This window comes from Habropoda laboriosa, unplaced genomic scaffold (assembly GCF_001263275.1).
Source record: "Habropoda laboriosa isolate 0110345459 unplaced genomic scaffold, ASM126327v1 scaffold462, whole genome shotgun sequence".
Lineage (NCBI taxonomy): Eukaryota > Metazoa > Arthropoda > Insecta > Hymenoptera > Apidae > Habropoda > Habropoda laboriosa.
Window position 1 is genome coordinate 125,205 of NW_017100566.1, and position 12,475 is coordinate 137,679.

General features: G+C 39.7%; 1 protein-coding gene across 1 annotated transcript in view; it reads left to right on the forward strand.

Moving 5' to 3' along the window:
- LOC108576629 (protein yellow-like) overlaps nucleotides 1-12,475 on the forward strand; it is a 31,497-nt gene that overhangs the window by 14,482 nt on the left and 4,540 nt on the right. The window contains exons 4-6 of the mRNA XM_017939652.1: nucleotides 10,809-11,307; nucleotides 12,165-12,267; nucleotides 12,338-12,426. Of these exons, the coding sequence (XP_017795141.1) occupies nucleotides 10,809-11,307; nucleotides 12,165-12,267; nucleotides 12,338-12,426 (691 nt within the window). The remainder of the gene's footprint in view (nucleotides 1-10,808; nucleotides 11,308-12,164; nucleotides 12,268-12,337; nucleotides 12,427-12,475) is intronic.

Genomic DNA, 12,475 nt, shown 5'->3' on the forward strand with positions numbered 1-12,475 from the left:
TCGATAGCAAATTCGAAGAAAATTGCAAATTTGTTGAGTATTATAAAATATTGAGATTTCTGATAGAGGGTTTGAGGAGAATTGTGAATTTTTATAGTGATTTTTTGAGTATTACGAAATACTGAGATTCTAGATAAAGAATTTGAATTGAAAAGAGTGACCTTTCGAGCATTACGAAATAAAATTTCCCAAGAAATTAACAATATTATGTAAAATAAAAAGTTACGAATAAGGAAGTACAGATTGCTACAGAAAATTTCGTTGGTCTCTTGTAATAGTGATCATTTTTCACAGAGAATTTGAAGAAAACTATGAATTTCTTTATGAATACATACCGAGTCATTCTTTGTACATTATAAAATACAATTTCACAAAAAATTAGTCACACTGTATAAAATAAAATCTCTCGAATAAGAACACAAACCTTGCTGAAACTTTACAACACGGAAGTAATCCACAACTGCATTCGTTTTTATCCCACAACAAAAATATCATCTCGCATATCGATGAAAATGAGGCTAGCAAAATTTCACACCTCCAACAGCACGAAATTGCAATTTTGTAAACAGAAAAAGAATTGCAAGTAATCTGTCTTATTCCACAAAGAAAACTATTATCTTGCATATCGATGAAAATCAAGTTGGGAAAGATCGATCGCAATTCCGCGAAGAGAAAAAAGACTCGCAACGACAGAGGAATGCAAAGTGTTCGAATTGTGCAATATTCGAGGATCGACCGCAAGGTTCAACGACACCTTAGAGACCCGTTGCACTTGGCAAGTGCAAAAACTTGTCAGAGCGGGAAATTGGGACCGTGACTTTGTTGAAATTCAATGATCGGTTACTTTCGATTGCGTGGAATATGGAATACCGGTTTGTGCTCCGTTAGTCCAAGAAATTGTTTCATTTTCCTATTTCTTCCTCCGTTGAAACTATCGCAATTCCATCGAAAAATTCCACCTTTTACCTTCGACACAGTTCATTTGCAAATGCAACTAATTTCACACCTACCGTAAATTTAGACAGTTCGTTAACGTACATTTACATTACGTTTAATATTTCTTATCTGACTATATAAACTAAGCTTCGTCGTTTATTATTATTACCGACAACGTTTATACCCCTATTACTGTAATAATTTCAAATTAAGTGCACGTTTTCCTAATTAGCGGTAATAAGAAGTCGCCTGAATTTAGTTATGTCACAATCTTCTATCAATTTTAACAACTCGTTCAACGTATCACTGTCAAACCGAACTAGAGTAGAGCGTCGGTTATCCGAGCCAATTGGGACTGAGGTGGTTCGGATAATCAAACAGTTCACTTAATGAAACATATGCACGTACTTACCCAGTTTATAACTATAGGAACGAAGCGTAAAATTACTTATCGATGAAAATATTTCGAAAAAATGCTTTGAATAACAATATACATTTATCAAGAAAGCTTATTTTTTACTTATCAATCGGTACCGCTACACCGCAAGTTTGTTTACTCCTCGAACCGACGGTTCGGATAACTGACGCTCTACTGTATTTAACCCCTTAACCTATGATTTCTTTTCTGACTGTGCATCTAAGCGTCAGCCATTTTCTATTTTAGTACTGTATCGGGTAATAAAAGTTAATCTGTCGCGGATTAATTATATTTTGTAATTCTCAGTCTTAGGAATTCAAACGAAAATTAGGATTACGATGAATTTTTCTTATTGATATAACTACTTTTCTCGCATCTTCGCCAGAATCTCTGCCACGAGTCTGACACGTTGTTATAGGTTAAAGGGTTAACATTCGCACTTTCAAATATTCTTATAGGTTATTATTGGAATTTAAGGTAATAAATTACAAGATGGTATTTCAATTATAAATTCTTCTTGTAACTGAATTAGTTACGGGGGGTTCGGACTGGCCGCAAATAAGTCCCAGTAGCTTAGACTCGCTTTGACCCGGTGTTCAGGGAGCGAAAAAACGTATGGAGCAAGAGTTGCCTCGTGGTCCGCATATGTCCACTCAAGGGAGCAAGGTCGGTGCCAGGCAGGGTTCGCTGTTCTTTAGATGTCCACTCAAGGGAGTGTCTTCGGAGTAGCGAACCGTCTTGTCCATAAAAGTTATGGGTCAGGCACCTTTTTATCTTCGCGGGGGTGCTTTGGGTCAGCGAGAGTGGTGGAGTGGGGGAGTCAATCGCGCAGGCGCACAAGGGTGGTATTGGCAGCTGGGGTGCAGCAAGGCAAGGTGACGAGGGCGCTACTCTGGTGGCCGCTCGGTGCACTACCTTCCTCACGCAGTATGCTACACTTTATTTTTAGACGCGAAGAAGACACGTCGCTACGCAATTAACGAGAGATCGACAAGACGCTAAAAAGAAAAAAAACAGCGTCATCCGTACTAAACAGATCGTTGCTATGTTATTCTTTAGTATATGTTTCTATCAATTTGTCTCGGTATGCTGATCATTTTTGCTGTTACCACTACACACACACACTCATTCCTCCTAATAATCCAACAGTTATCTATATAATACGAAGAAGGTTCAAGTGAAACGGAAAGTATGGTCGTTCTAGCGCAGGTTCGCGAGACAACGCGTTACATTATGCTTATTAAAACCGTGACTTCGCACGAGACGAGATCTTACGTTTGCGTAACACTTGTAATATATGCGTCTGATGAGTTCAAGATCAAGATCGTTCATTCAGAGGAAGAATTTTTTTTCTCAGACTAAAATCGTACACGCTATCTCTCTATCTAAAGAAAAAAACGGACCTGTTCTGCAACTAAAGTTACCTCTGCAAAATTTGAAGAACGAGTGTAAGACTAACGAATTACAGGGCTTAAAATAACTGATGTTAAAATAACGTAGGTTCGCCCGTCGATGACTATGTGCAATATTGTGCGGGCCGCTGCCCTTTTCCCCCGTTTTTATACGCTTCTTCGGCCGTTGGGACCCTGCAGGCCGCGGGGTAGGGGGTGCAGCCTGCGCTCATCCTTGTCTAGGGCCCCCTGCGGCTCGGGTCCTGCGGTCGTTGTCTAGGCGCGTCGCACAGCGCCTTACACGAGAGTGAAAGAATTTCTCGAGAGAAGTGCGAGCAATTTTCTTCTTTGTTTTTTTTTAAATTTTATTTTATTAGCAGTGAGAATACATTTCTGTGAGCTAATTTTCTGACTTTGGTGCAGTTTTCGGCGCCTCTTAAAGCGCGATGAGAACTCGCGACGAAAAGCGTGATTGAAAAGTAAATTTTACTCTATATCTCACAATCTCTCCACTTTTCTATAAAAAATTGAACAAAAATCCTGCACATAATCAATTTTGCCTTCGTCTCGCGTTACTTCCAAACAGTCGTATTCAGTGAAAATGTGGAAAAGCAAATTTTTCTAATTTTTCGACGTCAAATGAAAGAAGCGCGATCGTTTGGCACTTTTCGCTCAGATTTCTGCAATAATCCGTGGCACTCGGTTAACCATCGATTAGATCTGCTGGCCATTTGGCTAATTAAAAAATTTCTGTTCTTCAGCTCTGAATGGAAAAAAATTCGAACGAAAGAATCGCGTGATCGATGATCATCGTGAAATCAGACACGCTTGTTAACGAATGTCCGATCAACATCATTGTGTCGCGTGCATTGTGATCGCAGGTTGTCACCAAACACGCGGAAAGTGTCTTTAGTAAGCTTTCTGTGTTTTCGTGGTGTAACGTAAAATCTGATCGATCGTTGTTGATTATGCCTACATTCGAAAGCTAATCGGTATTTCTTTTTTTGATCGAAAATCGTCAATTTCCACGACTTTCACATCGTTCGAAACCTGAAATGTTTCACGAAAGAAACATGAAAGAAACATTCTTACAATGTCGTTTTGCAACGTGTTAGATTATCGATTGTGAGCAGAAAACTTCATGAAAGAAACATTCTTACAATGTCGTTTTGCAACGTGTTAGATTATCGATTGTGAGCAGAAACGTGTTCGAGATTTATGGTTGCGGAGGTGTGTATATGTCCGCCATTGCTGTAGAATTGTTAGCATACTCACGTGTTACGAGCGTTTCAATGGAACTACGAACAATTTTATTACGCTAAATAGTGTTTAATAGTGTGTACTTGGAGCAAAGACTCGTTAAAGTTGGTTTGAAATATTCTTCCCTCGGGATGAAGTACTCGTGTGAGGTGTAATTTAAGGAATATTCAGAATTGAAGTGTCTTTTTTATCTGTCCTCTGTTACAACAGCTTTCGTTGACTAATTTGCTCTTTATAATCTGTTGAAAATTTGTTTTTAACGTATTTCGTGCAGCGTGTATACTGGGTGACACAGAAATAAGTGACACAAAAAGTGTTCATATCTGAGAAAGGAAGAGTTTCTAGATTTAGCTATGTTTATCTGATCTTTTTTCGCGGATTAATTATATTTTGTAATTCTCAGTCTTAGGAATTCAAACGAAAATTAGGATTACGATGAATTTTTCTTATTGATATAACTACTTTTCTCGCATCTTCGCCAGAATCTCTGCCACGAGTCTGACACGTTGTTATAGGTTAAAGGGTTAACATTCGCACTTTCAAATATTCTTATAGGTTATTATTGGAATTTAAGGTAATAAATTACAAGATGGTATTTCAATTATAAATTCTTCTTGTAACTGAATTAGTTACGGGGGGTTCGGACTGGCCGCAAATAAGTCCCAGTAGCTTAGACTCGCTTTGACCCGGTGTTCAGGGAGCGAAAAAACGTATGGAGCAAGAGTTGCCTCGTGGTCCGCATATGTCCACTCAAGGGAGCAAGGTCGGTGCCAGGCAGGGTTCGCTGTTCTTTAGATGTCCACTCAAGGGAGTGTCTTCGGAGTAGCGAACCGTCTTGTCCATAAAAGTTATGGGTCAGGCACCTTTTTATCTTCGCGGGGGTGCTTTGGGTCAGCGAGAGTGGTGGAGTGGGGGAGTCAATCGCGCAGGCGCACAAGGGTGGTATTGGCAGCTGGGGTGCAGCAAGGCAAGGTGACGAGGGCGCTACTCTGGTGGCCGCTCGGTGCACTACCTTCCTCACGCAGTATGCTACACTTTATTTTTAGACGCGAAGAAGACACGTCGCTACGCAATTAACGAGAGATCGACAAGACGCTAAAAAGAAAAAAAACAGCGTCATCCGTACTAAACAGATCGTTGCTATGTTATTCTTTAGTATATGTTTCTATCAATTTGTCTCGGTATGCTGATCATTTTTGCTGTTACCACTACACACACACACTCATTCCTCCTAATAATCCAACAGTTATCTATATAATACGAAGAAGGTTCAAGTGAAACGGAAAGTATGGTCGTTCTAGCGCAGGTTCGCGAGACAACGCGTTACATTATGCTTATTAAAACCGTGACTTCGCACGAGACGAGATCTTACGTTTGCGTAACACTTGTAATATATGCGTCTGATGAGTTCAAGATCAAGATCGTTCATTCAGAGGAAGAATTTTTTTTCTCAGACTAAAATCGTACACGCTATCTCTCTATCTAAAGAAAAAAACGGACCTGTTCTGCAACTAAAGTTACCTCTGCAAAATTTGAAGAACGAGTGTAAGACTAACGAATTACAGGGCTTAAAATAACTGATGTTAAAATAACGTAGGTTCGCCCGTCGATGACTATGTGCAATATTGTGCGGGCCGCTGCCCTTTTCCCCCGTTTTTATACGCTTCTTCGGCCGTTGGGACCCTGCAGGCCGCGGGGTAGGGGGTGCAGCCTGCGCTCATCCTTGTCTAGGGCCCCCTGCGGCTCGGGTCCTGCGGTCGTTGTCTAGGCGCGTCGCACAGCGCCTTACACGAGAGTGAAAGAATTTCTCGAGAGAAGTGCGAGCAATTTTCTTCTTTGTTTTTTTTTAAATTTTATTTTATTAGCAGTGAGAATACATTTCTGTGAGCTAATTTTCTGACTTTGGTGCAGTTTTCGGCGCCTCTTAAAGCGCGATGAGAACTCGCGACGAAAAGCGTGATTGAAAAGTAAATTTTACTCTATATCTCACAATCTCTCCATTTTTCTATAAAAAATTGAACAAAAATCCTGCACATAATCAATTTTGCCTTCGTCTCGCGTTACTTCCAAACAGTCGTATTCAGTGAAAATGTGGAAAAGCAAATTTTTCTAATTTTTCGACGTCAAATGAAAGAAGCGCGATCGTTTGGCACTTTTCGCTCAGATTTCTGCAATAATCCGTGGCACTCGGTTAACCATCGATTAGATCTGCTGGCCATTTGGCTAATTAAAAAATTTCTGTTCTTCAGCTCTGAATGGAAAAAAATTCGAACGAAAGAATCGCGTGATCGATGATCATCGTGAAATCAGACACGCTTGTTAACGAATGTCCGATCAACATCATTGTGTCGCGTGCATTGTGATCGCAGGTTGTCACCAAACACGCGGAAAGTGTCTTTAGTAAGCTTTCTGTGTTTTCGTGGTGTAACGTAAAATCTGATCGATCGTTGTTGATTATGCCTACATTCGAAAGCTAATCGGTATTTCTTTTTTTGATCGAAAATCGTCAATTTCCACGACTTTCACATCGTTCGAAACCTGAAATGTTTCACGAAAGAAACATGAAAGAAACATTCTTACAATGTCGTTTTGCAACGTGTTAGATTATCGATTGTGAGCAGAAACGTGTTCGAGATTTATGGTTGCGGAGGTGTGTATATGTCCGCCATTGCTGTAGAATTGTTAGCATACTCACGTGTTACGAGCGTTTCAATGGAACTACGAACAATTTTATTACGCTAAATAGTGTTTAATAGTGTGTACTTGGAGCAAAGACTCGTTAAAGTTGGTTTGAAATATTCTTCCCTCGGGATGAAGTACTCGTGTGAGGTGTAATTTAAGGAATATTCAGAATTGAAGTGTCTTTTTTATCTGTCCTCTGTTACAACAGCTTTCGTTGACTAATTTGCTCTTTATAATCTGTTGAAAATTTGTTTTTAACGTATTTCGTGCAGCGTGTATACTGGGTGACACAGAAATAAGTGACACAAAAAGTGTTCATATCTGAGAAAGGAAGAGTTTCTAGATTTAGCTATGTTTATCTGATCTTTTTTCATTCTTAGGAAGAGAATGTGGTAACGAAGTTTGGCTACGTATTTTAGCGTCACTCGGTATGTAGGATCAGCGATACACGAGAATTTTTAGTACGAAAAAGTGAAACTTTTGTTGAACGAATAAGAATATTCTTCGATTCGATGCTTCGACCAAATAGATACAAAGGAAAATTATATTCTTGGCAATTCAACATTGTGAATATTTATGTGACATTTTAAACTTCAAATTAAATCTTGCAATTTTTCTGTGACACGAGAAATTTCTAGAGTGTGAACCATGTTTCGGACAATTCCATTCGTCAACGCCGAAATTCCATTAGAGTCTCTTCATTTTTTAAAATGAAAGTATGAACCATATTTCAAGCAATTTAAGGTAATAAATTACAAGATGGTATTTCAATTATAAATTCTTCTTGTAACTGAATTAGTTACGGGGGGTTCGGACTGGCCGCAAATAAGTCCCAGTAGCTTAGACTCGCTTTGACCCGGTGTTCAGGGAGCGAAAAAACGTATGGAGCAAGAGTTGCCTCGTGGTCCGCATATGTCCACTCAAGGGAGCAAGGTCGGTGCCAGGCAGGGTTCGCTGTTCTTTAGATGTCCACTCAAGGGAGTGTCTTCGGAGTAGCGAACCGTCTTGTCCATAAAAGTTATGGGTCAGGCACCTTTTTATCTTCGCGGGGGTGCTTTGGGTCAGCGAGAGTGGTGGAGTGGGGGAGTCAATCGCGCAGGCGCACAAGGGTGGTATTGGCAGCTGGGGTGCAGCAAGGCAAGGTGACGAGGGCGCTACTCTGGTGGCCGCTCGGTGCACTACCTTCCTCACGCAGTATGCTACACTTTATTTTTAGACGCGAAGAAGACACGTCGCTACGCAATTAACGAGAGATCGACAAGACGCTAAAAAGAAAAAAAACAGCGTCATCCGTACTAAACAGATCGTTGCTATGTTATTCTTTAGTATATGTTTCTATCAATTTGTCTCGGTATGCTGATCATTTTTGCTGTTACCACTACACACACACACTCATTCCTCCTAATAATCCAACAGTTATCTATATAATACGAAGAAGGTTCAAGTGAAACGGAAAGTATGGTCGTTCTAGCGCAGGTTCGCGAGACAACGCGTTACATTATGCTTATTAAAACCGTGACTTCGCACGAGACGAGATCTTACGTTTGCGTAACACTTGTAATATATGCGTCTGATGAGTTCAAGATCAAGATCGTTCATTCAGAGGAAGAATTTTTTTTCTCAGACTAAAATCGTACACGCTATCTCTCTATCTAAAGAAAAAAACGGACCTGTTCTGCAACTAAAGTTACCTCTGCAAAATTTGAAGAACGAGTGTAAGACTAACGAATTACAGGGCTTAAAATAACTGATGTTAAAATAACGTAGGTTCGCCCGTCGATGACTATGTGCAATATTGTGCGGGCCGCTGCCCTTTTCCCCCGTTTTTATACGCTTCTTCGGCCGTTGGGACCCTGCAGGCCGCGGGGTAGGGGGTGCAGCCTGCGCTCATCCTTGTCTAGGGCCCCCTGCGGCTCGGGTCCTGCGGTCGTTGTCTAGGCGCGTCGCACAGCGCCTTACAGGACATTTCAAAGACATGCTGAACTTGTTTTTTTTTTCTGTACTTTCATAATACCAAAACAAAAATATAGCATTCCACTTGAAAAACACCAGATGATCTTAGTGTGACCTTGAAAAATTGAAAGTAAAAATTTTCTTTTTCACAGTGACATTCTACATGAAAAATGATACTAAAAATCTGTTTACATTTTTGTCCTATCACCTACCGTTCAGTAGTGGTATCAAATAGCATTTATCGTGGGGCATCCTGTATATGTATACCTATTATTCCTCGATAGAGGTGGAATCAGATCTTGACACGGTGTCAGTGTCGAAAGTTCTTCGAGAGCAGGGTCTTTATAACGTGTTTCAGATCTGTCAACAAATAATTATCTCCCACAAATCTCATTTTATGAACGGCGTCTGCACTGGCACGAAGCTTTGGAAAATCATGTGTTTCAGATACTCAAAAGATGTGATTATGAATTTTCATAACAATTATTAATGGACAGATTAAAAATTCTAATGCTCTTCTTCAATTACATCAGCAGTAGCAGATTTTATTTAACTTCTTTTTATTCAGCTCTCTTAATTTTTTCATAAATCTCACCGAACTCTTCAGATCCACCTTGGAATTGTTTGTAAAAAATTAAGCGCGTCTCGAAGAAATGCACTCTTTAGTCAGTTTTCAATATTTCATCACGAAGTCGCATTCGCTCGAACTGGAAATATAGATTTGTCTTTCTTAAACACTCGTACTTGTTGACATCGAAGATATAGATTAAATTTTCTCACCGGTAAGTTTTATAGAAGTATTGTTCCAAATTTTAATTACTGCATGGAAGGTGCGGTTTAAACAGACCCCGCCACGGTGTGTTGTGGTCTAAATGATTAAAATTACACACGTTTCTTGGAAAACGAGCTGTTTAAAATTCTAGGAAACATTCTTGAAAGTGTAATTACCGCTATTTAAAACTAAATTACCGGTATTAATTCTGAATTTTGTAGTTATAATTAATATCATTTTCATAACAGGAAGACGAAATTTTTATGGAAATAAATTTTTCAGCATAGTGTTGCTTGTGAAACATTTAATTTAATTTACGTTAATATTAAGAGACATCCTTTTACTGCTGCTTTAATGAAATACTGATTACGTGCTAATATTGACATAGTTTAACTAGGCTTTATTAGGTTAATTTTACAAATCCTGGTTTTATTTAGTTTTATTATTTGAATTCCGTTAAGCATGCTGTTCGACGATACAATGGTCTCGATTCGAAATAACGGTTTAATTATATTAGCCTCGATTCTTTTGCTCATTATAATTTTGTACTGCTTCATGTATATTTGAACCATTTTAACATGTATGGTAACGAAGTTTGGCTACGTATTTTAGCGTCACTCGGTATGTAGGATCAGCGATACACGAGAATTTTTAGTACGAAAAAGTGAAACTTTTGTTGAACGAATAAGAATATTCTTCGATTCGATGCTTCGACCAAATAGATACAAAGGAAAATTATATTCTTGGCAATTCAACATTGTGAATATTTATGTGACATTTTAAACTTCAAATTAAATCTTGCAATTTTTCTGTGACACGAGAAATTTCTAGAGTGTGAACCATGTTTCGGACAATTCCATTCGTCAACGCCGAAATTCCATTAGAGTCTCTTCATTTTTTAAAATGAAAGTATGAACCATATTTCAAGCAATTCCATTCCTCATCACCGAAATTCCACCAGAGTCTCTTCATTTTTTAAACACACGAGAAATTTCCAAAGTGTAAAGTGTTAACTGTATTTCAGACAATTCCATTCTTCAACGCCGAAGATCCAACAGAGTCTCTTCATTTTCTAAACACACTAGAAACTTCCAGAGTGTCAACCATATTTCAGACAATTCCATTCTTCATCACCGAAATTCCATCAGCGAAGATTCATCAGAGTCACTCATTTTCCAAACACAAGTGAAATTCCCACAGTGTCAACCGTACTTCAGACAATTCCATTCTTCAACACTGAAATTCCATCAGCGAAGATCCATCAGAGTCACTCATTTTCTAAACACAAGTGAAATTCCCACAGTGTCAACCGTACTTCCAACAATTCCATTCTTCAACACCGAAATTCCATCGCAATCTCTCCATTTTCTAAACACTCGAACCCTTTCGATCGCAGGATGCTGCCTCTAATCCTGCTAGCAGGACTCTCCTGCGTCTCGACGACCGCGCAGATCCTCGAGACCGTGGCTCAATGGCCACTGTTAGACTTCGCTCTTCCCTTCGACCAAGAGTTCCTAAATCAGTATCGTCCGGAGAACGTGGTGCCAACTGGAATCGAAGTTACCTGGGACAAGGTCTTCGTGAGCATTCCAAGATTGCGCGCTGGCGTTCCGTCGACCTTGAACTACTTCCCGAGGAATATTCCACTGGAGAGTAGCCCGCAGCTTCAAGCGTATCCGTCCTGGGACTGGCACAGTGCCGGAAGAGGAGATTTGAACTGTTCCAAGCTGATCTCCGTCTATAGGACGAAATTGGACAGGTGTAATCGATTATGGGTTGTCGACAGCGGTATCATGACGTCGATCGATAACTTCACGCCTGTCTGCACGCCGAAAATAATGGTGTTCGACCTGAAAACCGATCAGCTGGTGCGGCAGTACGAGTTCCCGCGTGATGTGAGTCTCTAGCTTCCGTTTTTCTTAGAGTGTCCCTGTTTCAGATTTAATCGGGTCAGTTCAGCGTAATTGACAATAAAAAAGTTGCAAAATATAGTACAAAATAGATAGAAAGTCTTGATGAATCTGGGTTCAAAGATCATTAGCTTCAGTTACAGGAAATTTTCAACTATGAGCACTGTGCATATTGAACACATGCTATAGATCGTGGGTATCCAATCTTTTGGTTTGCCTGGGCCACACGAAATATAATATAGTTAATATACAAACGTAACGAAACCTTCTTAATTTTTTTACATTTATTATTACAATGCAAATGAGTCATGAAAAATATGAAATAAAAGTCACGTAATAATGTTAAAAGTTAAAAGTAGGCACGCCTACTATAGCTAGAAATAATACGTCACTGATGAAAATGCCTAAGTGAAATTCTTAAAGTCTCAGATCCCTTTCTTCTATCACTCTGTACACAAATTTCGCTGGATAAAGTTTACCTGTGTAAGAAATCGACGGAGGAGACATGACCTTGACCGACCAATATATTCGGCTCCTACTATAGGAAGCGCAGGACGGAACCCACTTCTCTCTCCTTCTCTTTCCTCTCGCTTCACGGTGTTTCTCCTTTCAACGTTACCGACAATGTTATCTACTCCAAGCAAGCATGAACGTTTCCTGAAAATACACGCATACAGTATTTCTAGAAAAATGAATAAAAGAATTGGCAGATGGCGTGAAATTGAGATTCGTTCGAAAGATACGTAGAAGTGAAATATCGTCTACTCTGCTTTACAGCCCGGTCAATTTATGGTAGAATTAATTAGAAAACCATTATAAACCAGTTCCTTTTTTAAATCCAGGCTCTGAGGCCCAACACATTACTGACGAATCTAATTATCGACGACACCTCTGCGACAACCTGCGACGACGTGTTCCTCTATATATCTGACACAGCAGGACCCGGTAATTGAGAACATTCAATTGTCTTTTCGTTGTTTTTATCACAGTATTATTATCAATCCTTTTTATCAAGGTCTTCTGGTGTTCGATGGCGCCACTGACAGGAGTTGGCGTGTGGTGCACGCGACGATGTATCCCGATCCAAATTTCTCCATGTACCGGGTAAGCTTCTATCGATTCTGTTTGCTACTTTCGTTCGTCGAGTCCGGGA